The sequence below is a fragment of the Rhynchophorus ferrugineus genome, unplaced genomic scaffold (genome assembly GCF_030347505.1).
Source record: "Rhynchophorus ferrugineus isolate W39M unplaced genomic scaffold, kcgeb_rfMv2 rfM4, whole genome shotgun sequence".
Classification (NCBI taxonomy): domain Eukaryota; kingdom Metazoa; phylum Arthropoda; class Insecta; order Coleoptera; family Curculionidae; genus Rhynchophorus; species Rhynchophorus ferrugineus.
The window spans coordinates 38284633-38311756 of NW_027472583.1; the positions used below are offsets into that span (position 1 = coordinate 38284633).

Genomic DNA, 27124 nt, shown 5'->3' on the forward strand with positions numbered 1-27124 from the left:
GCGTTGCAATTACTAGTCAGTTTGAGGTTTTAATATATCTTCATATTTACAGCGAATACGTTCTATAAATAGGATTTATAATTGCCTGATATCTTTAATCTTAGTCCAAGTTGGAAGTATTTTCCGACTACCACTTTTTCGATTTTGAGTCTGATCTGCTCTGCTTTTTATGTATGAAGAAGTACAGTCGTTATATCTCTTATAATTATATTATAGTATTAAATGTTATATAATCCATGGTTTTGGCTAAAGTAATAATTATTCAACACAACAGCTTGTTAATATCTAAAATATTTGATTTTTGAAAGCGAAGAAATGATCAAACCTGTTTGTGCGCTTAAAAACTAGAATCTTACTTGGCAAAACAATTTTCGTGTTTATCAAGTTTCTAAAGATTTTATTTGGACGATTCTCAAACTATTTTCCTTTTGGGGTCCAGACATTCTAGAATATCATAATCAATTGTTTTTCAATCAATAAATCAATATTTTTTATCGTATATATTATATTTAGTATTTCGATCAATAAATGGGTTTCTTTGAAATTATAATATATGGCACTGATACGAGGATATAAAAATATATTTATACGCCAAGTAATATTCGGCATGCTGATTATGTAGTCGTTTGCCAAATTGAATTATCTCTTACAGTTTACCAGATATAGGCTATCGAAATTTCACATTTTAGGTTCTGTTTTTCCATATACGCCAAAATTGTAAAATGGTCTTATCAATTAGGGATTTCGTTCCAATTCACACACCAAATAATAATCGGCAAGCTGATTACGTAGTTGTTTGCCAAATTGAATTATCTCCTATAGTTTCCGAGATATAGGCTATCGAAATTTTACATTTTAGGTTCTGTTTTTCCATATACGGCAAAATTGTAAAATGGTCTTATCAGTTAAGGCTTTCGTTTCAATTCACACACCAAGTAATATTCGGCAAGCTGATTACGTAGTCGTTTGCCAAATTGAATTATCTCCTATAGTTTCCGATATATATATATATATATATATATATATATATATATATATATATATATATATATATATATATATATAGAGCTACAATGCAAGTTATTATTTATTAATGCGGATTTCTTTTTTAAAATGTGGATTTCCTTTTCACGAATCTGATACTTTAAGATGTATTACACTGTTGCAAGTTTCTATAATAATAACAAAATTTACTAATAGTACGCTTTCATTTTATTGCAAAAATTCCAGTTTTCATTACAAATACGTACATATACACTCAGTAACCGCCAAAGAGCAATCCACTGTAAACTTTACCCAGCGGTCGTTGCACAACCCACCATTATAAACTAGAAAAAAAACCAACCACTTGATGGTACTGAAATCGTCGGTCTTTTCATCGCTCACATTGTATTCGTTTGTTTCTTAATTTTCGCGAATCAAGGCCGTTCAGAATTAACTATGTGTGCTTGTTCTGCGGCTTGCATCTGTTAATTTACCAGATGACGTTACCATCGCAGGCCCACTTGTTACATCAACTGGAACGCCGCTGAAATTTCTTCTCGACGAGATCGAGTGGAATTTGCCTTGGACGATACTTCTCGTGAAAATGCACGATTTGTTTTCAACAAAAACTGTGACAATTTCAAGTGATATAAGCGTGGGCATTTTTGTAGGTTTCCTGTCGATATCTAGTTGGTATAAGATTCTGAAGTTCTATTGCTACCATGGGAATATTCTTGAAAATAAAATTTACTATAAATGTTTTATTGTGCTTTAATAATGAATCAATAATGAATTATCATACTACTCATGTTAAAATAATACATCATTGTACCAAATGCAAATTTTTGATTGGATGACGAATGTCGTCAATAGAAGACGCCAAATTTACAGAATTAATTTAAATCCCCTTATAAATCAACTAACTTTTCAACTACAGATGACAGACAAAATAATATGAACACCATGTAATATAAAACATCTTGTTGCATATTTGCAATACGGCTTCCATATAAATAATGATGTAAGTTATGCTCAGTTTACATACCAACTTTTATATAGTCTATCTATAGCTTTTTTTGTACATGCATCATCAAAATGTTTAATGGGTTGTCTGGCGAAATTTGTAAAATTGTTTTAGAATGAGAAATATTTTCCTACTCACTTTATTCTAGTTAAAAAGACACACAATGTTGTCTGATAAGTTCGAACATGCATCCGAACTAACCTGTTTGTTTATGTTTTTATTTGTTGTTTATTATTATTCTGATTGAAAATTCTGAAGCCAGACCGAACAGATTGTGTCTCTAATCAGTTACTTTGAGCAGAAATCAGATAATGGAGGCTCTCTCCTGCCAAAAAAAAAATCGTTAGAGAGGTAAGCATTTTTACTGTTAAATATTAATTTGCTGCGATTTTTATTGAACATATTTTTAGTGTGTCGCAGCTGCAGTGAATATTAGTATGGAGACGGTCACTGATACACGTCTTCCTCATACGAAGATTAGAATTAGAAGCAAGATCAGCTTGATGTTATCTCTATCAGAGATTAAATGTATAAAAACAGTGAGTAGTTTTTCAATACAAACATAATTTAATACAATTATTTGAAAGGAAACTGTCGGCCTGAAAAGTATCGAAGAGGTCAAATGGAACTTCCGGATATTGCTTTTAGAATACAATTTTTAAAAGCATATAATCAAATGAAGGAAGACTTATTATTTCAACGTAGGTATTTAGATGAGATATGGATATTTCAGAATGGGACCAATATACGCAACGGTCAGTCATGAAAAGATGATAATTAAAATAGTGTTATGATAACAAAAGTTGATGGAAAAAGGTAAATGTTGGAATAACAGTTGATTAGGTTTTATTAGTCCCAACTTTTATTAATAATTAATTGCAGATATATTGTAATTCGTGTTGGAAACAGGAATGGTTAATAATATCTTCGGTTTGGATGAATTCGATAAGACACATTGAAGAAGAAATTGACAAATGATCGAACTGTGAACAGATGTTAAATATGTTGGAAATTAACAGCTTACTTATTCAGTTGAGTGAAACTTTGTGAATATAATATGACTGCCAATTTTTAAGCCAGGGTGATAAGATTAGAAACAAGTAAAGATAAGTATATAATTAATATATGATAACTGTAGGAAATCTAATTGTGAAGTGTAAAAGATTTATGTGCATAGATATGTGTGTAATTGTTCAGAATATACGTATGCAATTGATTAAATTTGTCAGGAGAGAAAGAATAGAAGAAAGAAGAAATAGAAGAACTATTTTGCATATATGGTAAATTCATTAAGAATAATGCAGTGTTTAAATCTAGTTTTATCAAGAAATATGTAAACAGGCAATAACAGAACAAACGAAGGAGAAATACAGCGATATCAAAATGTCTTCACAAGGAAACACTGTACCGAAGAACACAAGAACTAAACGTAAAAGATAAATATGATCTCTAATGAATGTAAAATTTTTTACTTGGATATACAGTTGTTAATTAGGTGGAATAGGACTCCAGGGGATACAACTACAAACGCGCCTTGAACTCTAACTCATGGATGGTACGGAAAAGAGTACGTTGTAAATATAATCAAACACACTCTAAAGATCTAGATGTCCAAGACTTCGAAAGAGGACAAATTGTTGGCGGTGGGTTAGCGAGAATGCCTGTGTTTTCATCACAGGCATTCTTCAGGATTCTTCATTCAGGAGCTGAATTGGTTATTCTACAGAGAGGAGTTCTAAAAGATAATTTCACGAGAGGGCTGTGATTGCCAAACTCATTCGAACGGAAACCAACGCTGTTGCAGCAGTTGCTGAAGCAAGTTGCGAAGATGTGGTGCAACGATCATAAAATCTCGACACTTGGAAAGATGTGGTTTTGGCCGACTAGTAATTATTTACATTGTTTCCTGCAAATAGTAGGGTTTATGTATGGAGAACGCAAGTTCCGGATTGTCTGGTTCCTACAGTCAAACATCGGGGAGGTTCTTTTATGATTTGGTTATTGCACGGCAATATCGTGGTATTCAGCTGGTTCTCTCAAGTAAAGTCTCATCGGCCGAATGGCTTGAGAATATTATAAAACATTTTCTTTGGCCAGTACATTCGTCTGATATCAACATAATTCAACTGTTATAGTTTATGGCTTAAGTTTCATGGCAGAGAGTGGGAGTTAAATTCCATCTCCAATATCACTGAAGAAATTGACGGATGTTTTGGCACAAGAATGGGGCAAAACTTCGTTGGAGACTATTCAGACGCTCTATGAATCTATCCTGTGAAGAATTGTAGCTGTTTTAAAAACGGTGCTTTAACACCTTATTAATAAACTACTAATATGTATACATCAGGTATTCATATTATTTTGTCCATCCCTTGTGACATTCAATACCAACTTTTTAATATATCTACTATAAAAATATTATCAACTTCACCTAAGGCCAAATAGATTTATTTATCAATTATGAATAGAGCCTATTTGGAATTATAGGGTTGAACGAAAATATCAAACCGAATACTAATTCAATGCTGCCAAAACAAAGCCGTTCGATTATATAATAATGCTTATCGCTACGTAATCAACAAATAACTGCACGATATCAAATACAAATACGAAGTTACCCCATATTTTACCGTAAAACATAAAAGACAATGAAATACGTGAATATCACAGCAAGTGATTTAATTTTTAAAAAATTATTTTGTAATTGGGGTTTTATCACAAATTTTTACAATCGAATAAGTCTAAAAGTTTATAATGGTAATTTAGATTTGTTGTTTCACCAGTTTGCAGGTAATCAATTAAATATTCCTTTTTCATCTCAAAATACTGTTACTAACTTCTTTGGCCAACTTCTAAACAGGAACTCGCTTCAGAATCGCTGAGCCAATTTGAAGCCACTCCGTAGTTTCTTGTTCTGTCACAAATATTTTAGAAATCTAATTTTAACAGCATCATACAGCTAAGCAATATCTAAGCTTGTAGAAGATATACTAAAAAAGGAAAGCGTTTTTTAGCCATATGTGTTTTTTATAAAGAAAAGAACTTAATTTTCTTTATTGTTTCCGATGATTTAATATATTATTGGTACTATTTAAGATCTAACGGAAAAATCAAGGAAAAGCTAGCTAAGAAGCTAAATTCTGCATTTAATAATTTAATTAAGGGTCACTTGAAGCAGACGAGGTGAGGTTTTAGTGCCTCTTTATCTCTTTTATAAAATATATTGAATTCAATTACAAGTCAATTACAAATCTTTATATTTTTATTTCATGAAAGTTTCATATATCGAACTTGATAAAATATTTTTAGGAATATTAGAATTTAAACTTTTGAAGTGATAAAGTTTAACAAGTTTTCAACAATTTCAATATTGCGTTTTCTTTAATGTTATATTTCTATTCAAATAAACTAAATGAGGTTATCGGTTATCCCATCTAAAATTTGCCCAATGTGAAAATGTGATGAAAATTTATGTGTCTGTAAACTTAGCTTTATATAATAACAGGTCAATCGAGAAGTCCCCGGCCTACCATAGTTAAACAATTTTTTTTTGGAAAAATTAGTTTTTTTATTCAACATAATTCCCTTCAAGTGTGATACACAGATTATAGCGACCCTCCAACTTTTCGATACCATTTTTGTAGTACGATTTGTCCTTTGCTTCAAAATAGGCCTCAGTTTCGGCAATCACCTCTTCATTCAACGAAAAGTTCTTCTCAGCGAGTATTCTTTTGAGATCCGAGAACAGGAAGTAGTCGCTAGGGGCCAGACCTGGAGAATACGGTGAATGAGGAAACAATTCGAAGACCAACTCATGGATTTTTGCCATCGTTTTGACTGACTTGTGACACGGTGCGTTGCCTTGGTGAAGCAACATTTTCTTTTTCTTCAAATGTGTCCGGTTCAAACGGTCCAATAACGCTATGTAATAGTCGCTGTTGATTGTCCTTCCTTTTTCAAGGTAGTCAATGAAAATTATTCCATGCGCATCCCAAAATACAGACGCCATAACCTTGCCAGCCCACTGTTGCGTTTTCTCACGCTTTGGAGCGGGTTCATCATCTGCAGTCCACTCGGATGCCTGTCGATTGAACTTCGGAATGAAATGATGGAGACATGTTTCATCCATTGTCACAACTCGTCGTTGTTTCTGGTCAAAAGTGAGCTCGCGCGGCACCCACTTTATACAGAGCTTTCTCATACCCAAATATTCGTGAATAATATGATGTACACGTCCAGTTGATATCTTTAGAGTATTTGCCATTTCATTCAAATTCAATTTATGGTAATTTAAAATCATTTTGTGGATTTTTTTAATACTTTTGTCGGTAACAACCTCTTTTGGGCGTCCACTGCGCTCAACGTCTTCGGTGCTCATTTCCCTACGTCTAAACTTAGCATACCAATCCTTGATGGTTGATTTTCCTGGGACAGTGTCCGAAAACTCGGCATCAAGCCAAATTTTTGCTTCAAGTGTATTTTTTCCTTTCAAAAAAACAATATTATATCAACACGCGAAATTCCTTTTTATAAATTTTTTCACAAGAACAAAAGTTGCTTCACTCAAAATGCTTTAATTCCCATTAGTTTGGGATCCGGCAGTTGTCAAATTTATATACGCATCTTTTGAGGGTTAGGGCTAACTAAAAAATACATTAATTTAATTCTAGTAGCGCCATCTATGTGTCAGGCCGGGGACTTTTCAATTCGTTTGGTCTACAATTTCTAAATTATTCATTTCTACTAGATACATTATGTTGCTGTTACTTACATTACGAACGTACGTATACACATCTTTCAAATCATCCTCCAACAGATGATACGGATCGACCTGATAGTCAGGCATGGGGCCAGGTCGATGCGTGTTCATGGTTGCAAAATGTCTGATCTGCGATCCATAACAAGTACGAGCGGTTAAGTTTTGCTCAGGACGAACGCACGGATGCCAGGCAGTTGGTATTTGAGGTTTGTGCGTATCATTATTTGGAACATGTGTGGCTAATCGATTCTGAAAAAAAACAGAGCTATATTAACAACGATATTGAGTATTTCGAGATGCAACTCTATTGTTCAATGACAATTCAATGCTATTAATGCCTATAAAAGGTTATTTTGGGACCAAATAAACCAAGCAGTTATTTTAATAGCCTTAAAAATGTCGCTGAAATGGTGTGAGATGTCAGTATAGTTATATTGTATAATGCAAATCATAAAATAATACTTATTGCCTACGGGCAGATTGTTGTGCAGAAGTACTAAGAGATTTATTTAAAAAAATAGTGTGAGAAATGAAATGGGTGGAACTATAAATTATACTCATTCATATTTGATTTATCGAATTATAATAACATTTCCTATACATCGTTCAAATCATTCCCCTTTTCTATTAATGAATTAAAAATGCCAATTAAACAGTTCTTACACAAATATTTTACTGCACACAATTTTACCAATATACCTACAACCTAGTTTAAGAAATATTCACCTTATTGACAGATGAGTAAGCTTTACGACATTGCAGACAAACTATTAATTACAGTCATTATCGTGTGTAAATGTATAATTCATTGGTATATTTCGTAATAAAAATATTAATTACATAGTTAACATAATAAATTTAACCTTTGAATAAACACTATATCTACTTATTCATTTAAACAGTATACAGTAGAGTTTTACAGTATAATAATAATAATGAAGTGGTCAACATGAAATAGCGATCAATAAATAATAAGTCTTATTTTTACATTAGCCTTTAAATCACTTATAGCCGGCTTGGTGGCGCAGTGGTAAAGGCGATGGGATGGTCCTCCTACTGTTGAGATAGCCGCGGGTTCGAATCCTGCTGGGGCATGGTCGTAAATTTATGTTTGTGATTGTTTAAAATTTGTAAATGTTCTAGACAAAAGTGTAAAATCCGGCAAGGAAAATAATCCCAGTCACGCCAGTAATCAGGCTCGGTAAGACCGGATATGTTCTGGGATGATTTCTAAAGTTGGTCACTCGCCAGTCGGTAGGCTTAATGTTGAGGACCGTGGTTCGGAGCCCAAACTTTAGGCCCAGTCCAGATAAACCCATAGTTGGTAAAAGGAGACTTTAAAATATATTTTTTAAAAAATCACTAATAATATCAGTCGCTTTAATTTGAATTGGTTTTGTGAGTTCAGGAAATCCGTAAGCCACGACACTACTAAATTAGACGAATAGGTCTGTAGCGACTTTGAGGCATGTCGAATTACATCCCAGAATAGTGACATACAAATATATCCAGAAAATATTATCCCGGATGTTGAACAGCTGCTAGCAGTGACGTCCACTAAACGATTACAAAGTTCTGGCAACCCCGGATCTGGGATGTTATTGAAGGGTACTTTAGATCATTCAGTTACTGGCCATCGTTCAACTCAAACGGGCCATTATGTAAAATTATTTCACCCATACTAAAAGAGAACAATTTGCGAAACATACGTTTATGTACTTTGATGGGTCCAAAAGGATAGACTATGTTGGTGTTGCATTAACCGGCAACCTACTGGAACAGCAGTTTATTTTGACCATTCAAGTGGAATTCTCTGCCGAGCTCTGCTATTTATAAAGCTTTAAACCTAATGTTATTACCACGTATCCACTATCCTTACTACCACGTTCTCTGAACGTAATAAAAACCATTTACCCTTGCTATCAGTTTGGGGTCTCTATATACAAAAACTTGTTCCTTGACGCAGAATTATATGGGCAAATTGGGATATACTTGAGAACCATAAACGGCAAGATGTAAAGGAGCAGAAAAAATCATGAACAAAAAAAAAGACATGAGTTTCTATTAAAAGGTGAATTGCCCCCTATTCGTGAATTTTGTAGCACATAACACTCAGTACAATATATACTAATCATATGTAATAGATCCCACAGACAGATGGATAGAGTTATAAGACTTTATTTGGATTTGGGGGACAACCGAAGAGAATATCTCAAATATAAGAAGAATGACAAAATTATGAATTTCCTCAATATTTTTATATATTTTGAATCTATATACTTTAATGTATTTATTAGTTGTAAATTTATCTGTACTTTTATATATCAAACTGTTTGTTTATATATTTTACTTCTTTATAGTATATTATATATTTATAGTTTATAATACATAATTATTAGCCTTAGTTTCCTATAAAATGTATTGTACTGCTTAGTGCTTTTGGGCTGGCCTCAAACCAAACTGCTCATGCGGCTGATGGGTCGAAAATAGTTATAAATATATAAATAAAACATAAATTAAAAAATCCAAATACAAATATTATTTGGATGCTTGATTAGATGTTCTTTATATAAATAGGAAAAAATCAGTTAATAAAAGATTGTGAAGTATACTGGTTTTGTCAGATATTGACAAATGTTTCGGCAAGTTTTCTTTTTATATAACAGCACGTGTTGAAATAGATAGTAAAGCTGTGTTATAAAACGCAGGTGTTCTTTTTCTTCTAATCATTCCAAGTCATTTTATTAAAAACCTTGGTTAATTCTTTAGACTACACTATAGATGTTAATTAAATATTGTCGGAATTCGCTAAAGGGATTGTGACATAATGATAGTATGACAAAACAGTCGTGCTATGATTGACATAAATATCCAAGAACCAAAGTGAAATTATTAGAATCGTCTGCGGCCTTGACTGGCAAATATCGTCCTCACTTATTGAATATTTAAATTTTGGTTATATACCAGGTGTTAAAAAATAAATATGTTTATTTCTTCAATAAACATTTTGATTCGAGTTCTAGTTTAGTTTCAACCTTCATAGGGTAAATACAAATTTTCTTGATATGATCCAGCCTTTAGGAAAATGTTCCCTGCAAAGTAAATTTGTATTTTATTGGGGTAATTTGAGCTACAATTTGAAAGTGTATCACAGATGCAATTATAACCTAAAGTGAAGTGAATTTTGTTTTACTTTTCTTTTAATTAAATTTTACTTAAGACTACAACATTTTATCTTGATTATTTTTATCAGCTAAGGCATTTTGTTCAGGCCACCAAACATTTTTTTAAAGAAGAAGTGGATTACTTACATCTTACATTAGATATGCTTAGTACAATCTTAATTTGCAGGTTAATTTGTTACTACTGTTCTGTTGTACTTGCATTAATACACAAGTAAGACGAGTATCGATTAATACATCAGTATGTATTTCTTAAGCTTTTATTTATAATGACATATAATACTTTTCATACAGTCACTGTTTTCAATTTTTTAAGTAATTAATTTAAAATTTTATAGGGTTTTGTGTAAATTGCAATTACACAGTAACAGTAAAATGCAGCCTTTACTCTGTGGGCCGATTTCACCATCTTTGCTTTTTTCAGGGCCCGTTCTAGTATTTCTACTATTTTATTGAACTATTTCGACTCGACGATCACTTAAAGTTATATCATAAATTTAGGGAACTCCACCTAAATCAATTTTTTGATATTACGAGCACCATCTTCTGAGTTTTCTAATTACTGAACGAGTCTCGTAATATACTTCTAATTTCTCGTATATAGGCTGAAATACTTTCAACTATTAATATTCTTTAAAAATGATCTAGCAGTGTGCCCTATTTTATTCGACTTGAGTCATATTGTAAATGTATGTTACCAACAACTGTAACGCAACAAACCTGATTGGAGTATCAGCTGGTGTATTGCTTAAAAGTATAAAACGATTACTATGTAAACTATGGACCGTCAAATGAACGTTAATACATTTAAATAATTAGAATTGCTTTATATTACTATAATTTCATATTTCTAAGTCTGTGAAACCCATGCATATCTAGTTTATCGTTGTGTCTATAATAAAAAAGATATTATCTATTAACATTAAACTGGATATCCTGTTCGAATTCTCATTTTATATATGGCATGTAATGAACTTTCATCGAAGAAATATTTTCACCAACATTTTGTGTAATATGCTGAAAATCTAGATGAAAAACAATTAAAATTATGAAAGTTGTCATTTTATTAACAGCTTCAAATGAAATAAAATTATGTTTAATATAATGGACCTTTGGTTTTATCAGGCATAATTGTTCCATTTTTAGGAATATTTTATTGAAATGCACTATTTAGGTTTTTAATGACATTAGATGTGATCGGTGATTTTGAGTACTTACATTTGCTAAATAATATTAATAAAACAAGTTAGTTTTTTTCTAAAGAAGTAAAGTTCTTTATTAGAGACATGCCATCTTTTGTAAAACGTTATGAATTCCAACATCTAATAAAATTATATATTACATTTTTTTATTTGAATAACAACATCCCTTAAGTTTATAGCCTTTGACGCAAACGTTATAAATATAGAATGGTCCATTTTTTTAAATAAACGCAATTTCTTTCTTTTTTAAAAGGCTAGACGTTTAATAACTTATGTACATTCAGTAAACAATTTTATATTGAAATAAGCAGAATACTGAATATATTCTAATTAATGTTGTAAATTTAAGAAACAAATATTGATATTTTTCATGCATGGACAGTTTGGGTAATGAAATTTAATTAAGCAATTAAAGAAAATTTGTTTAAAAATTTGTTGTCATTTTTTCATAGCATTATTGAATGTAAGTACTTACGTTCTCCCAACTTGGTTGTGAAATATTAGTATTACTGTAAGCATTGACCCCAGCACTATCTGATGACAATTTATTCCTAAGTGTGCAAAATTTTAGTAATGGTCAAACTTTCACTAACGAGACGAACAATTAAAGTTCATCACTCAAATCTAATAAAAAATACTTTCATATCAGACAAATTTTATAAAATAATAAACTGAAATCTGATTTTTTGTACAAATAGGTACACAATACCATCAGTCTCATCATACAGATGTTGTCAACCAGTTTTTGAAGCAAGATGTTAATAAAGAGAAACAGTATAATCCATTCTGTATTTAATTATTATGCCCCTTCTATAAACACGTTAATATTTACGAAAATAAAATGAAAGTTGTTCGTTATTATTGATATTTTTAGAGATATGAGAATGTTGCCTAGTAAAAACTCTCTAATTATTTTTAAATTGTATTATACGCTAACAATATGCGCTGGTCAGTTCTACAGCAGAAATTAATGTTAATAGCGTTGTCCGGCATTTAATAATAGTGCTATGGTGTCGAATAACCGTGTTTTATGTACCACGAATGAAGTAAAGCTATGATGTTGAAACCTAAAATGATTTGATTCGTATATAAATATATAAATATATATATATATATATATATATATATATATATATATATATATATATATATATATATATATATATATATATTTAAATATTTTATCACCATATGTCACCAAAAGTAAATAACAATTTTGATTTGTTATAACTTTCTATAATATCTATGTAACTGAGTAATCGTAATCTTCAAACGTTACTCAATTTCACAGCTTAATTCCTGCTGAGTTTCGTATGCTCGTTAAAAACACACACATACAATAAAAACTAGATCACTGCTTTGAAACATATTGAAATACAGAGAAAGCGGCGTCAATTGCTAATCAGCTTACAGGTGGAAGAGATGCTCATTAAACAAATAATAAAAAATCAACTGTCCAGTTTCTTATACAAGTTAAATGAGGAAGATTTTCCAATTTAGAAATCAGCATCGAAAAAAGTGATTTAACAAATTGTTAGTATACGGGAAATAATCTATATTGAAAGCAGTTTAATTTGTTTTCTTTGTATACTATAGGTCTGTATTGATAGGTTTGATGATCCACATACAAATTATTATATAAGCCAAGATAAATATATATTTTAAAAAACATTATACAATATTAAAACCAAATAGAAATCTTTTTAATATCATATTAATATAGGTAACATTTGCAACAAACAAATTGCAAAGATATTCAGATTCATGATGATTGGTGAGGGATAAATTTTTCAAACCTAAAAGTTGAATCAAAGTTATAATCAAAAGATTACTAAAATAATATAAAGTGTAGAAGTAGTGAGAACACTACTCTTATACTACACTCATATTAATAAACAAGCATAAATCAGAACATTTATTCATCAATTAGTACAATTATGAACTAGATAAAAATATTACTTAGACTTACTTTAGATACTTACATTATTATAGGACTTACATTAGAAAGAAAAATAGAAGGGTAGCAATAGAAATAATTGCAAATTTTCAGGCTTCAAATTTAGAGAGTATCAAAGATCATAATTCCGGGCTTAGACAGTGACGTAATAAAATATACTGATAACATATTACTCAAAAACTTCCAGGACTAACTAGTAAAACAATAACGTTTGGGCTGAATTCAATTTTATTCATTCACAAATTCAATTTAAACGTCAGTTCATCAAGTGGGGCATTCAGGCCAGCGCTTTACCTTTTTATACCTTTTTCGTTGATCGATTTGTCTTCGCTTTCAAGATACGTTTCAACTTCGAATCATTGGTGTCAAGCCATTTTCTCTGCACCGTACTTTAAAAGATTGGAAACAATCCGAAGTTGGTTCATTTAAATCATTGCAAAGCTTAAGCAAAATACTAGATTATCATGAAATGTGTTATTTGAAGGTCAGGACTACTACGTGAAGTTTAGAAAGTTATCGTCATCCATCCATATTAAGTGATATCTACTGTTAAGTTCTTTTGTTAACTTATTTTGATAAGTAACATATGCTGGTCGAGAGAAATAAACAACTCTTAAATGTCGATGACTGGCACGTCTGTACATAAAATAAAAACATTTCAAGAAGAACAAAATCAATTTTCTGAAAGCAGCTTGGCAGTTGTTGTTTACAGATGATACAAAAGAACCAAATGGGAAGAAAAATGTGTAGCACCCGGATTAACTGAAAATTCCATTTCTAACCGAAAACAAAATTACCAACAATGCAGTTTCATAGCTTCGTAGGCAAAAAGGAAGAGTTATCTGTGTTGTGTTGAAGATAGTGAATCTACTTCAACAATTCCAAGCGTAAAAATCATGGTTTATTGTACTAAGGAAAATCATCCTCATCTCCACCGAAGTGGAATAGCATTGTTTTGCTATAAATGACCATAAATGGCAGTTCATGGCCATTAAATATTATTATGCAAATGGTGGAATCTGCAAGGTATAGTAACACGCGTAAAGCAACCTCTTGGATTAGAAGGCTTGGCCTCGAAAGTTGTGAAGGGTACATTGTTGCAGCTTGAGTGGTAACCTATGCCTTACCCAACCTAATTACCAGGCATTGGTACCATCTTATTACCATCTGTTCAGATCAGTATAGCATAAATAGCCTGGGACACAGTTTTGAAAAGAGCGAAATTGATTGAAAGCGATGATTGTATGGACGTGACAGGAAGGTGGGAAAATGATAATGAATGGTATGGAGAAGTGATGCCAGTTCCAAAAACATATATAAACAAATACATATAAATTAAGAAATACATTTAATATAAACGATATATCTGTACATACATTTTGTAAAAATGATAAAAATAAAACAATATTAATAATATTGAAAAACATAATAATTAAATAAAAATTAAACACTCCCTGTGACATAGTTGACCTTAAAATCATTAAAATCTCAAACTATATATATTTTTTGAAAAGTAGACATCTAAAGGTTAACACTGTCTTAAAAGGGTAGCCGTGAAACAAAACAATACACTAATAACAATGTCGACCTTTAACCATTTATAAAATATATATGATCGATGGCGTTCAATACAGTTAACATAATTTAGATATATCGAGACATATATCACATCTTAATTCTAAGTTGATATTTATCTAAAGATTGTTCGTGTTAAACATAAAGATACAATCGCTTTAACTATGCTATTTGAATACTCATTCATAAGGCTTCAAATATTTACATATAATGGACTGAATTAATTTAGATAATAATGAGAAACATTTTGTAAATTTAGAACCTTACTGCGAATATTATTGTATACTTCATTTTAAACAAAATGGAAATCAGGTTGAAAAACCATGTAGAATTATAGATCATCTGATAATTTTTACCCTGACCCATTTTGCATCCGAATGATTAATATCTGCTGAATACTATTTAATGTTTTTACAAACATATGTAACCAAATAATAGTTACATAACGACCGTTTTTCCTTAATGTTTAGCTTAAACACATCAATATAACCTATATATTGTAATTTATGATAGATTCGTTCGGTTTATGCTTCCAATTGTCCACATTCGACCAAAGTAACCTTTACAGTAGTTTCAGAAGCATTTACCTTTAAGTTAAATAGTGAAACATAAAATAATAAATGTGAAAAGTGAAATGGAATCGACCACTGAAACCAGAGAACGTATAAAAATATGAACATCATATAAATGCAAAGTATAACCCAAAAGTTTTATTACGCTATTATCAATAAAGTTCATGAATAAAATATTTATAAGCATCAAAAAAGTTTTAGCAATAGGTTTGTTGCCGTGGTTGCCTAACAACTTTGTTGATATAATTATTACGAAAACGTTCTATAGAGTAAAATATATGAAAAAATGGTGAATGCAATTAGTGATGAAATGATGAATGCGACGAAGTGACTTTCTTCCAAATTAGTTGTAGATTTTAATTAAACCAATCGGGAAAAGATTAAAAACCAACCCACGCATAAACATTTAAATTTTGACCTAGTCGCGACATAAACAATTTCTATTTGCTCGACAAGATCCGCGTTGGAAACTATAGCGACTGTTTCAACTGTTTGAGATCGGAGATTCATTCATCCGCGAGCGCTTGTCGTTGATGACTCAATCCTTAAATAAATTTTACAATGAATGATATACGAGTACGATTTGCATATTCACCTTTGTGGAGCCTAATTCGATTCATATCAGCGCAAATGATATGATAATCCAAATCAATTATCTTATAAATGATTTGTTCGATCGTGTTATGTTAATGGGAGAAAAGTTCAATGAAAATTATCTATTAAAAAACGGCTGATTAATAAATCACCTGTCTGAATCGAACAATTAATAAACGGTAAAATATACTGCCAAGCAAAAAAGTTGTAGTGACGCTGACTTATGATTTTGTTGTTTGTAATGCAAATTTTCAAATACAATTTTGTTGTTTGTCAATTTATTAGATCATTTAAATATAATGTTCATTGTTACATTATCCTTTACATTTCTCCGATTTTAAGAGAAAGTTGTAGAAACAAATGACAAGTAACATAGGATCACAAGCAGAAATTATATGTTAAATAGTCATAAGTGTCTTAAGGCCATAATCGTTATATTCGAATAGTCGGTGCTGGTTTCAACGATGTAAAAAAGAACGATCTGAAAAAAAAGCTATGAAACTCCCAAAGTGTTTTCAGACAAACTCTTGCAACTTTTCAATCGTACCGTATATTCGATTAACTTTCTTCTATTCATAAAAACCTGTTCTAGACTACATCTCATCTTTATAACATAATTTGTGAAAAACAATATTTCAGAAAAAAATAGATGCAAATATCAGAATATGAGTTATAAATTATTGTGATGATGTCCGATATGCCGCCTGAGACCAAACTACAAGACTACAACGAGCTAGCAGGAGTTCGACAACACTGAAAGATGAAAATGTAACTCAAACTCTCAAAGAACTTTCAGACAGCTTAGCAGTTGACGAATAAGCTATATTCAGACGTTTAGATGTGATGGGAAAGATACAAAAATAGAGGAAAAATAGCTACCACACGAATTAATTAAGAATGCCTATTCGAACCGTTTCAGCACAGCGATTTCATTGAGTGTTAAGAAAAAATTAAGATTTTTCTGTAGGGTATTGTGGCTGGGTATGATAAGTCGATCTACTATGGCAATCCGAAACGCAAAATGTCATAGAATAGTCCACGAGCGTCATCCACAACGACACTAAAGTGGAATATTCATGGTCATAAAGTCTTACAAAAACTGAATGTAATGGTTGCAGCAGCAAATATCTGACGATATCGATTTAACAAATTGAACAAAATAGTTTTGTAAAAAAAGACTATCTATCTAAAGACCAGCGAGAATTTTTTTTTATAACGTCTTTATTAGATATGCTTAGTACAATATTAATTATAAATTAATGTATTACTACATTTTATTTGTATTTGGATTAATTCACAAGCAAGACGAGTGCGAGATAAATACATTAATATGTATTCCTCAATTATAAAATTATAATAACTCAAGCTATAGTTTACACTAAAGGTAATATACACTTTATTTATGTCGTATGGTTTGGTTCGCTTCAATCTCCTGATATCCTGCACGTTGTCCAGTAGTTGTATTGCTTCCAAGTTAATATGACTTAGTAATCTTCTTTAGTATTTTAAGGCGAAATTGTGGATAACTTTGCAAAGATTTGATTTTTCTATTTGATTTCCAGGTCATCGCACAGTTCTTCGTTAGTTACGTAGCCATATGCATTGGTAATTAATCGAAGAATTTTGTCTTGACAGCGTTGGATTACTAGTTGATTTGAATTTTTAATGCTGCCCCATATTTGCACCCCATAACTCCAAATTGTCTTTACGATTGTCTGATAAATCCATCTCTTTGATTTTAGAGCAAGTTTAGAGTATCTTCCGACTAACCAGTATAGTTGTTTTATTTGGTTGGTTCTAATGTGTTTTGCTTTTTGTCTAGCATAATGTTTCCAATTTAATCTACCGTCAATGTGGATGCCGAGGTTGAATTGAATACTAGCGAGTATTAGACGCAAAGTTATCCTATTGTATAACAACGCTCAGCTGCACGTTGCAAGAGTTGTGAAAGATATACTGTTGCGTCTTTATATTTGTCCAGATAGATGCAGCATGGTTTGAATTGTTAACGGTTTCGAAATGCTGAAGAAGTGTGAAAATGGATTGATGATTGGATCGCTGACAAATCAACATTGTTCTTTGAAAATGATATCGAAATTTCACTAGAAAGATTTTTCTCAATAAATGTCCTTTTCAAGTGAAAAAATCTCAGAATACATGCATGCACTGTGGTTAAAAAATAATAAAACTTCTTTAAAATCAAATCAGACGATTAAATTTGATTGCCGAATGATATGAGTTTTGTTGAAAAACATATGAAAAAAGTGTATGTAGTCTTGTAAACAAATAAAATGAATTAAAGATTTAATTAATTAAAATATGTTTAGTAACTGAAGCAGCATTAAAATTGAAATATTAAATATAATCATTAATAATTCAATTTTATTAGCAATACCAATTTCAATTCTATCTCCTTTAAAATATATACGAGCCTCGTACAAAGTAAAATCACGTTTTTTGTAATGAAACTATAATATCCAAGATTCAAACCACGGATGTCGTCAGAACAATACTTTATATTATTTTGATATGGTGTACCCGAGACAGGTGGCTAACATACAGGGCGTTACACGTCTCGACCAGGATTCTATAACCCAGATTTCCTGAAGAATGTGAAAGTGAAGATACGTTATTGCCTCGCCGAACATTTCACTCTCCACCGTCACACAGCAGTTGTAAGAAACATTACGGCTTACTAAAGAGCTTTAGCAGGATGACAATTAAATCACCTTTAAACTGCTGTATATAGGCACGGACTAACGGTAACAGTTCTTAAAATGTAACTGTTGTTATTAAAACAGTTAATTACTTGGCTAAACTTAAACACGCCGTCTTTATCAATTAAACAGCGTAACATTGACATTGTGACTTTGAAAACATAAAGGAAAAAATACAATATACCTATTCAACTATGACGTTAAATCGTACAATAATATTAAATTATAGTGTGATGACTTAAATCTCACCAGTCTTTAATTATTTAGTGTTAAACGGCACATGAAAAATATGTATGACAAGTATTTGATCTAAATGATATCATGAGCACTTTTGGTGAAAATTGTTTAAGACCAGGTTACCAGATCAAACATGATGAAAAATCTTACGAGATCATGATAAACCATCGGAAAATAAATGTTTATATTTATTTATTTACTATATTTTATATTTATATATGAAAATCAGTTCAAATTAGGTTACCAGATCAAAGATGATGAAAAATCTTACGAGATCATGATAAACCATCGGAAAATAAATGTTTATATTTATTTATTTATTATATTTTATATTTATATATGAAAAGGCTGAAAATTAACACGCATTTGTTTATTTAGCGTCATGAGAATGTTTCGCGTTTTAATAGGCAATTGAAATTTAATTTTTGGTGTAAATAAATGTAAAGGAAACATGGATTTATCCCGGTATAATAAAAGCCAAGGAGTAGTTCAAATAGTACCTAAGGAACTGATACAATCATGATTGCAATACATAGCTTATAAGGGCAAATGTCATTTCAGGATGTCCGGTAAAGGCAAAAACGATTGAAATATAGCGAAGGACCCGCAACTGTCGTAGGAGGAGCGCCTTGTCGCCTTAACCATTGCGACTACCAAGCTGGATATCCTTATACCTTAACAGAACTGATATGAATGCATGAAAGTATAAGAATCCAAAATCACAAGTTGTCAGAAGTTTAAAAAAAATCAAATATTTAAATATAGAAAAGCGTTTTTTCTTCCGTAAAAATCTATATTTCTTGCGGAAATTATGTATTCATAAGAAATAGTAAATATTCCAGAATATTATAGAGTAGTTTTTTAAATTTAATCCCAATACAAGAAACAACCTCAATTAAAATTATCAATTTAGCTGTTGCAAATACTTTTCAGATTGATTGATATTGCTATATATGAACTGTTATAATCAAATCGTACTATTTTTTCAACTCAGAAGAATATACAAACAATATCGTAGAAGAACATTATTACAACCTATTCCTTAGTATTTTGCTGTTGGTCTCTAATAAATAAAAGTTAACGGAAAAAACTTCACGGTAATTTAGCTAGTAAACAGTCTAAACATCAGCTTGCGCGCTAGCCGTTGAAACCAATTAGAAATATGGTGCATAATTAAGCATTAATTTCTCCGGATTTCGTTTTCAATGTCTAGGTCTTTGTGATTGCGAATCTGGTGGGAGATAAGAAAGCGTACGTCAGATGGCTCGTTTGTATTGTGCGACCGTATGGAACGTCACTTAACTGTTCAAACGATGAATCTGATTTAACTGTTGTCGAAGCGTGGATGTGACGTGGATTGGCTTTAATGGTGCCAGATGATTATTTGCCTGGAGGGTAGAGGAAAATCTTTAAGATCTCGTTACGATTGAGTCACACCCATCCTATAGTCCAGACCTAGTGTTATTCGACTTTCACTTATTACGTTCATTGATATAGTGAATAATGAATTATTTTTGCAGATACGTTTCACTTTTATATTGACGGTACAAATAAATCTTCGCCATTTGATCAAAAAAGAGGCCATATGTATATAACCTTGAAATATTAGAGAATCTGTATGCTGACGATTGAAATCACTTATGAAGACGAGATTATATTTAAATAATAACTTTATTTATATTATAAGTGATTAAAAATTAAAACATTTTTTTAATAGAAACTTTGGCTTGATTGGGGCAGTGGAAAAAGACAACTGAACTGCTGTTGCGATAGCCGCTGGTTCTAATCTTGTTGGAAATTTATGTTTGTGATTGTCCTTTAAGTGCGCAAAATCCGACAATGAAAATGATCGCAGTCACGCCAGTAACAAGACTGGGAAAAACCCGATAGCTTCCGGGATGATCTCCAAGTTGGTAATGCTAAATTGGTTCGAAGCCCACATTAAACAGCCCATGTAAAGTTTGGGTATTACGTGACCGTGCTTCACATCTACATCCAAGCCAAATGTGCATGGAGAAAAACACGTGTGAGATTGAGATTCATTGACAATGATCTTGAATACTATAGAAAATATTATTTCACACAGACGAAAAACTATAGTTCTGCCTTATAGTAGAAACTACCAGTAGGATATAAAATCAGAATATTTGCACTAGAACACGATTAACCAGATATTACCAGTATTATTGCTTGTTTCAAGTCCAATTAAAAATATTATTAAGTGCTTGTGTATTTTTTCATCCCTTCACATAAAAGACATTTATTGAGAAAAATTGTTACAAGAAATGTCAATGAAGATATTTTCCACATCACATTAGACAAAAAGCAAAGCAGATAAGAGTCAAAATCAAAAAATTGTACTAGTAAGACAAATTACTGTATAAATAAGACAAAGTACCGTACTATAAGTAGATTTGGTTGGTTTATCGGACAATAATAAAACATATTTGGACTTAAACGATACCAATAAGGGGTTATACTCATCAAATCGACTAATAATCTAATGTTGTTAAATTAAAGTGTTTCGATTAATTATCAATGCTTATCATCACGTAACCAACGAAGAACTGCACGATGACAACAAAATTAAATGAATTTAAGAAGTTAGAAAAATTAAGAACATACCAGCGTGGAGGCAATACAGCTACAATACCACATCATGTGAATTTGTATACTGTATAAGTATTTCCCTTAACTATTTAGGTATTTATTTAAAGTCTCCTCAACATACATGTTATTTAGCGACTATAGCGAGAATTTTAGGAAGTAATAATTACAATTTACAATCAAAAATATAGCAATAATCTTTGTATATAATAAAAAGTGTCTGTCTGTCATTACACACATTACACATTTGTGCATAGATAAAATAGTTAGGTATATAATACTTAGATATATGGAATGAATATAATTAGAACTAATAACAAGTAATGTAATTTTTGGGGTCATATTGTTTCTAAGTGCAAGGATATCAAAGAAACAAAAGAGTTTATATTAATTTATATTTATATAAACAAAATATGTAAGGATCAGATCAACTGACGCCAAAAGTTGACGTTCCATAAGAATGTGACACACTGTGTATGGAGCGCTACTGCAGGAATATTGTGGGGATCTCCCTTCAGAAGACATCAGTGCGTAGTTCTGCAGTACCCCGTAAATTGATTATGTTCAATTAGGTCCTAGACCAACCGAGTCAAATAATTAAGCTTAGCTTCAATGAAGAACTCTTAACTTTAGTTCAAGTATTTTCATTCAGATATTTTTTTGTTGTTGCAGTAATTCATTCACCAACTGCTAAGCTATCTAAAAGTTCTTTGGAAGTTTGAGTTGAATTTTCATCCAATAAGTCTGACAATTTACTGTCTTACAGTTCTTTTTGTTGCTTTAGGCCGTTTTGTATCATTAATATCAAAATCTCAACTTTTAAATCATTGAAACCAAAACCGACAAGCACGGGTACAAGAGAATAGTATCATCAAAAGCTTTTAAAAGTGTTTGATGAGCTTCGCCAGCAGATTTCTTCAAATTAAATAACAACTGTAAAGAATCTAAAGATTGAAATCGTGAATGTTCTTGCGTATGTATACACAGAATAATTCAATAATTGGAAAACTTATTTTAGGTTGAGACATGCGAAACCATTCAATACTTAGATTTGCTGAACAGTTATTTTATACTAATACTCCATAAATTTAGCAGTATATATCGACTGAAATAATGAAATATCTCTATTTTGTTCTATTGAAATCGACCTTCCTATTGGAATATGTTAACATAACACTGAAAGAGCAAACATTGTACGGTGCGGGTTATTCATTCGTGATATTCTAAAAACAAAAGTTATAAGTGATCTAAAGCAATTTATGTGAGATTACAGTTTCGTGTAATATAAAAAAGGAATACATTCATCTCGAGCTGAAGATTCGTACGATTGAAAATGAGGTCAAGAGCTTTGGACAAGTGTGCTAACGGTAAAAGCGTCTAATGCGTTGTAAAATGTGGCAAGTTGTTCAATGATAAAATGGTAAGATAATATTAGGAACGAAATGCTATTTTCAATAATCAACTCAAAATCGTCGCCCTCTCTATAGACTGTTTTTTAACACATACTAAACTTTGCCAGTTTTGTGTAATACAAGTACATGTCACCGCAACTCAACACCAGTAATTAACTATAATGAATATAGCAAGTGTTTTGTAACAAGATGCAATTGAAGGAGTTTCAAAATAACCAAAACTAGAAAATAGAATGGTAATTATTTCAGGTCTGATTATCGACGCAGGATTTTCTATTGTAATATCTCTCGCAGGCAAGCAGCGCGCCGGCTAGTAAAAGTTGTTAATAATCGAATTTAACGAATTATGGTCTGGGAAGTAATTGGATCGGTGATATTCGATGATTTCTATCGCATCAAATTCGAATACTTAACAGCATATTAAACAAGTTATTAATTATTATTATCATTATACTCGACCAAGTTTAAGGAGAAAACATTATTATCATTTATTATTACCCACACTTTTCAAAAATTTCATTTTTATTAATAGTGCTATATATTCAATATACTGTTTCAAATACCTTTATGATAATTGCCATTTAGAACCTGTACTGTACAACCTGTCCAATAAAACAGCCAATGCACGTCATCAAAAATTTTGACGTCGGCACGTCGCAATATTAAGAATTTTGGTTTTCCATCTTTGCCCATTGATAACCTCTAATTATTATCACTTATGATTCACATAATTTCGCAGATATTTGGCAACATGGCCCGCCAGTACCAGCCCAAAATCGAATGTTATAGACTAATTAGGTTACATGTTCCGATGCATCAGACAGCATTCTATCCCTTTTTAACTAGAATAAAATGAGAAGGAAAAATCTGCTCAGAGTTTACACTTTTACAAACTGTAATTCGTTCTTTATTCGACGTCATCTATGACGTGCGTTGGCTGTTAAATCGGACGGTTAAAAGTGTCTGTAAAATAAAAACAACAATAAAATTTATAAAATTGTTTATAACAATAATAATTATTATAATTATACTCTTTTATGAATATTTCTGATGCTTACACCTAGTTGCATTTCAGTAGTGGCAGTTCTGCTTATTTACGTGTCCACTAAGATGAAAATGAGTTTCATACAAACACAAGATGTTGTTAAATGTTTAAAATCCCTTAGTTCACAAAGTCAAGCGTATAACTGGCATCCTGGTGCATTATTGATTTTTATAGGGATGTGTGTGTCTCTCTGTGTATTATTTTTGATATAGATAACTCTCTAAATTATGAGCAAATTAAAAAATAAATTATTATTAATAAAATATATTATAATATTATATTATAGTTATTAAAAAAGTAAGTAAGTAAATAATAAAATATAATTATAATTATCATTAATAAAAAAATATCCTTTTACGGCCTTTTTTATTGTACGAACACACAATTTTCATTCTCTAAAATTTTAACACTGATGATCCTTCTTGTATGAATTGTTAATAACTATTAACTTTGTTTATATCTAGTTCATAAAATTGTCTCAGACATAGCTCTAGGTGGCAATAAAGACTGGATTTACAAAGACATAATATTTTACAATAACGTTTTCAATATATCATACGTTTCAAAAGCCATTCAAATGAATTTTTGATTATTAGCGATAATTAAGGTACCTTTTGCATAACGAATTAATTACGTCACAGTATTATTGCAGGTCAATGGATTCTGGTAACACGCTAATTATTGCATAAAATATCCAAATGTCATAGTTACAATGGTTATTTAGACACTATGAAAATGTACTTAAGAGATCTAGAAGTATGTGCTAATATGTGCAATAATTTGATACCCAAATATTTCGAATCCACGGAGACATTGGAATATTTGCCTTCATTCTTAATCTCATATTCGGATTAATTTTTCAAATCTAATTTGATATGTTCTGTTAATTATTCTACAGTTTTTAACTACTTTCACGATATCGTCATGTTGCAGATAGATGGGATAAGTTGGTAAAATTTCTCACTATTAGTGAAAATATACTTTGTATAAATTTTCATGCAGGCCCAGTTTATCAATATTTGTCAGGAGTTACTTAGTTAAATTAAACTTGTTGTTGATTCACTAGTACCTAATTTAAAACTAAAAATATTTAAGTATTAAAAAATATTTACACGTTAATCGCTAAGCTGTTTCATTTTCACATTTTCATAGATGAGTAAAGTAAAAATTAATAAGAAAATGACGTAACCTATCACTTAGTAAGTCTCTGGTCAAGTATGTATAGATGGTATTTCCGCACATTAACCAATGAGAAACCAGCGATTAGCAACGCGCAAGGAACGGGACCATGCGATCAAAGGGTATACAAGACCCAAACGACTAGGTCCTCTCCCTAGACAGCTTGGTTAATGTCAGATTTTAAAATTTAAAAATGTTTCTGCAATTATCAATTTTATTGATATATAAGGTTCTCCCTTGAAAATATTCTACCCATAGTTAGCGGTACTAAGGTACTTCAAGTAAGGCAATCCCAGTCAAAGTCTAGAGTCTCCGTCACCTACCAGAACAGTTCCTTGGAATTTATGTAAACTCAATGGGAAACAAATTGATACTAACTGACCAGTTTGGCTTAGTTAGTAGTTAGTCCAAGGTGCCGAGGCCCGGACACCTAAAGAGACAGGATTTTACATTAACTATAGTAATTGACTGACAACTGACAAAAGGTAGATGAAATCCAAGTTTGAATGAAATGAAAAATGGCAAACATATTATTTTAAACAGCAATTATTGTTAATTTTATTATTACTTTTCGGGATTATGGGATGTGCGCCTGTAAAGTTGTTTAAAGCGTATAATATCGGTTTTTCGGCAAGTTTAGAATCAACATACCTTCAGGACTGCTTTTTTATTGCATGAACGTTATTTTCCATGCATGAATTTATTTGATATATGAATGATAATGTATTACTTATTATATTGCAGATAGGCTTAAATTCATAGTGCAGATTCACTTTTATTTTGATGATCCCCTTGTTTCAAATATTATTGACATGATCTGATTGTTTATTAAAAATATCAAACATTGGAACCTTCACCAAAGTACATTAAATTATAATTAAATTGTTTCCTACCCATGGTTCCCGGTAGAACTCAGATAGCCAGGGTCTTTATCACCTACCTTGAAATTAAGCAAATTCTGATCAGTTTATATAATGAAAGAAAAGTCGCAATTATAATTTTGAGAATTTTCATATTTTGAGGAAAATTTAAATCGTATGAAATTAAATAAATACTTAGAGTTAAAATGATGTCACTTAGAATTATATTTTATAATATTGCAGACAGTCTAAGTTTGCAGGATATATTAAAATGTTCAAACTTATATGTAATTGTTCAACTTTTTAATTATTGATGATCACCTTTGCTTCAAATGTTATTGACATCATTTGATATCTTATTAAACATTATATTAATTATATAACAAACTGTTAAATATTAATATTATTGTACATCGAGTTCACAAAGTTGTATTAGTCATAGTCTAAGGTGGCGATACGGATCGGACATCAGGTGACAAGATTTTACATTAACTATGCTGAATAAATTTAATAAAACTATCTAGGTGACAAACATTATTTCCCACAGAAATTATTATTATACTTATTACAGTAGGGTACTTTAAAGTTGACGAATAACCATAAATAATTAAAACCATTTATTGCTGACATGATACACATAGTGACATTTTCACTCCATTGCACGTTTACTAAATCCATTAAAATTAGGCCTAAGATAATTTAGTAATATTATACTAGATTGTTTAATAGGTGTTTTCAGTAAGAATAACACGCAAAAAGTCATGTGTTAGTCCGGGAGAACCGTCCTAACCAGAATATTCATAGCAATGGCAACTTCCGAGCTGATAAAGTCGAATGAAATTCTAACCGCAAATGTAATGTAATTGAGAAAGTTCAGCCAAGTATTGTTGTGAAGGTATTTTTTGGTCAGGTCTCAGTAATAGTCAGTAACAGACGCAAAGTTATCTCTTGCATGACCAGAGTGGTAAATGATATATGTATGATAATGATCGTAGCTCGAATGGGAAGTCTGACTTGTTCTGATTGCCACTTGATCACATCAATGTATCATGGCTTGGCTGTCATACGGTTTCGAAATGTTGAAAAGTACGAAAATGAATCAACATCAAACCAACATCGTTCTGTCGACAGGATATCGTCATGTTGCCAAAATAATGGGAAAAAGTTGTAGAACATGATGAAACATTTTTTCATTAATATTAAAAAAGATATGATCAG

General features: G+C 31.2%; 1 protein-coding gene across 5 annotated transcripts in view; it reads right to left on the minus strand.

The window, feature by feature from the left end:
* The window catches only part of qless (decaprenyl diphosphate synthase subunit 1 qless), a 101023-nt gene that overhangs the window by 40564 nt on the left and 33335 nt on the right, over positions 1 to 27124 (minus strand). For all 5 annotated transcript variants that reach the window (XM_076403652.1, XM_076403654.1, XM_076403655.1 and 2 more), the window contains one exon: positions 6780 to 7016. In XM_076403652.1, the coding sequence (XP_076259767.1) occupies positions 6780 to 7016 (237 nt within the window). The remainder of the gene's footprint in view (positions 1 to 6779; positions 7017 to 27124) is intronic.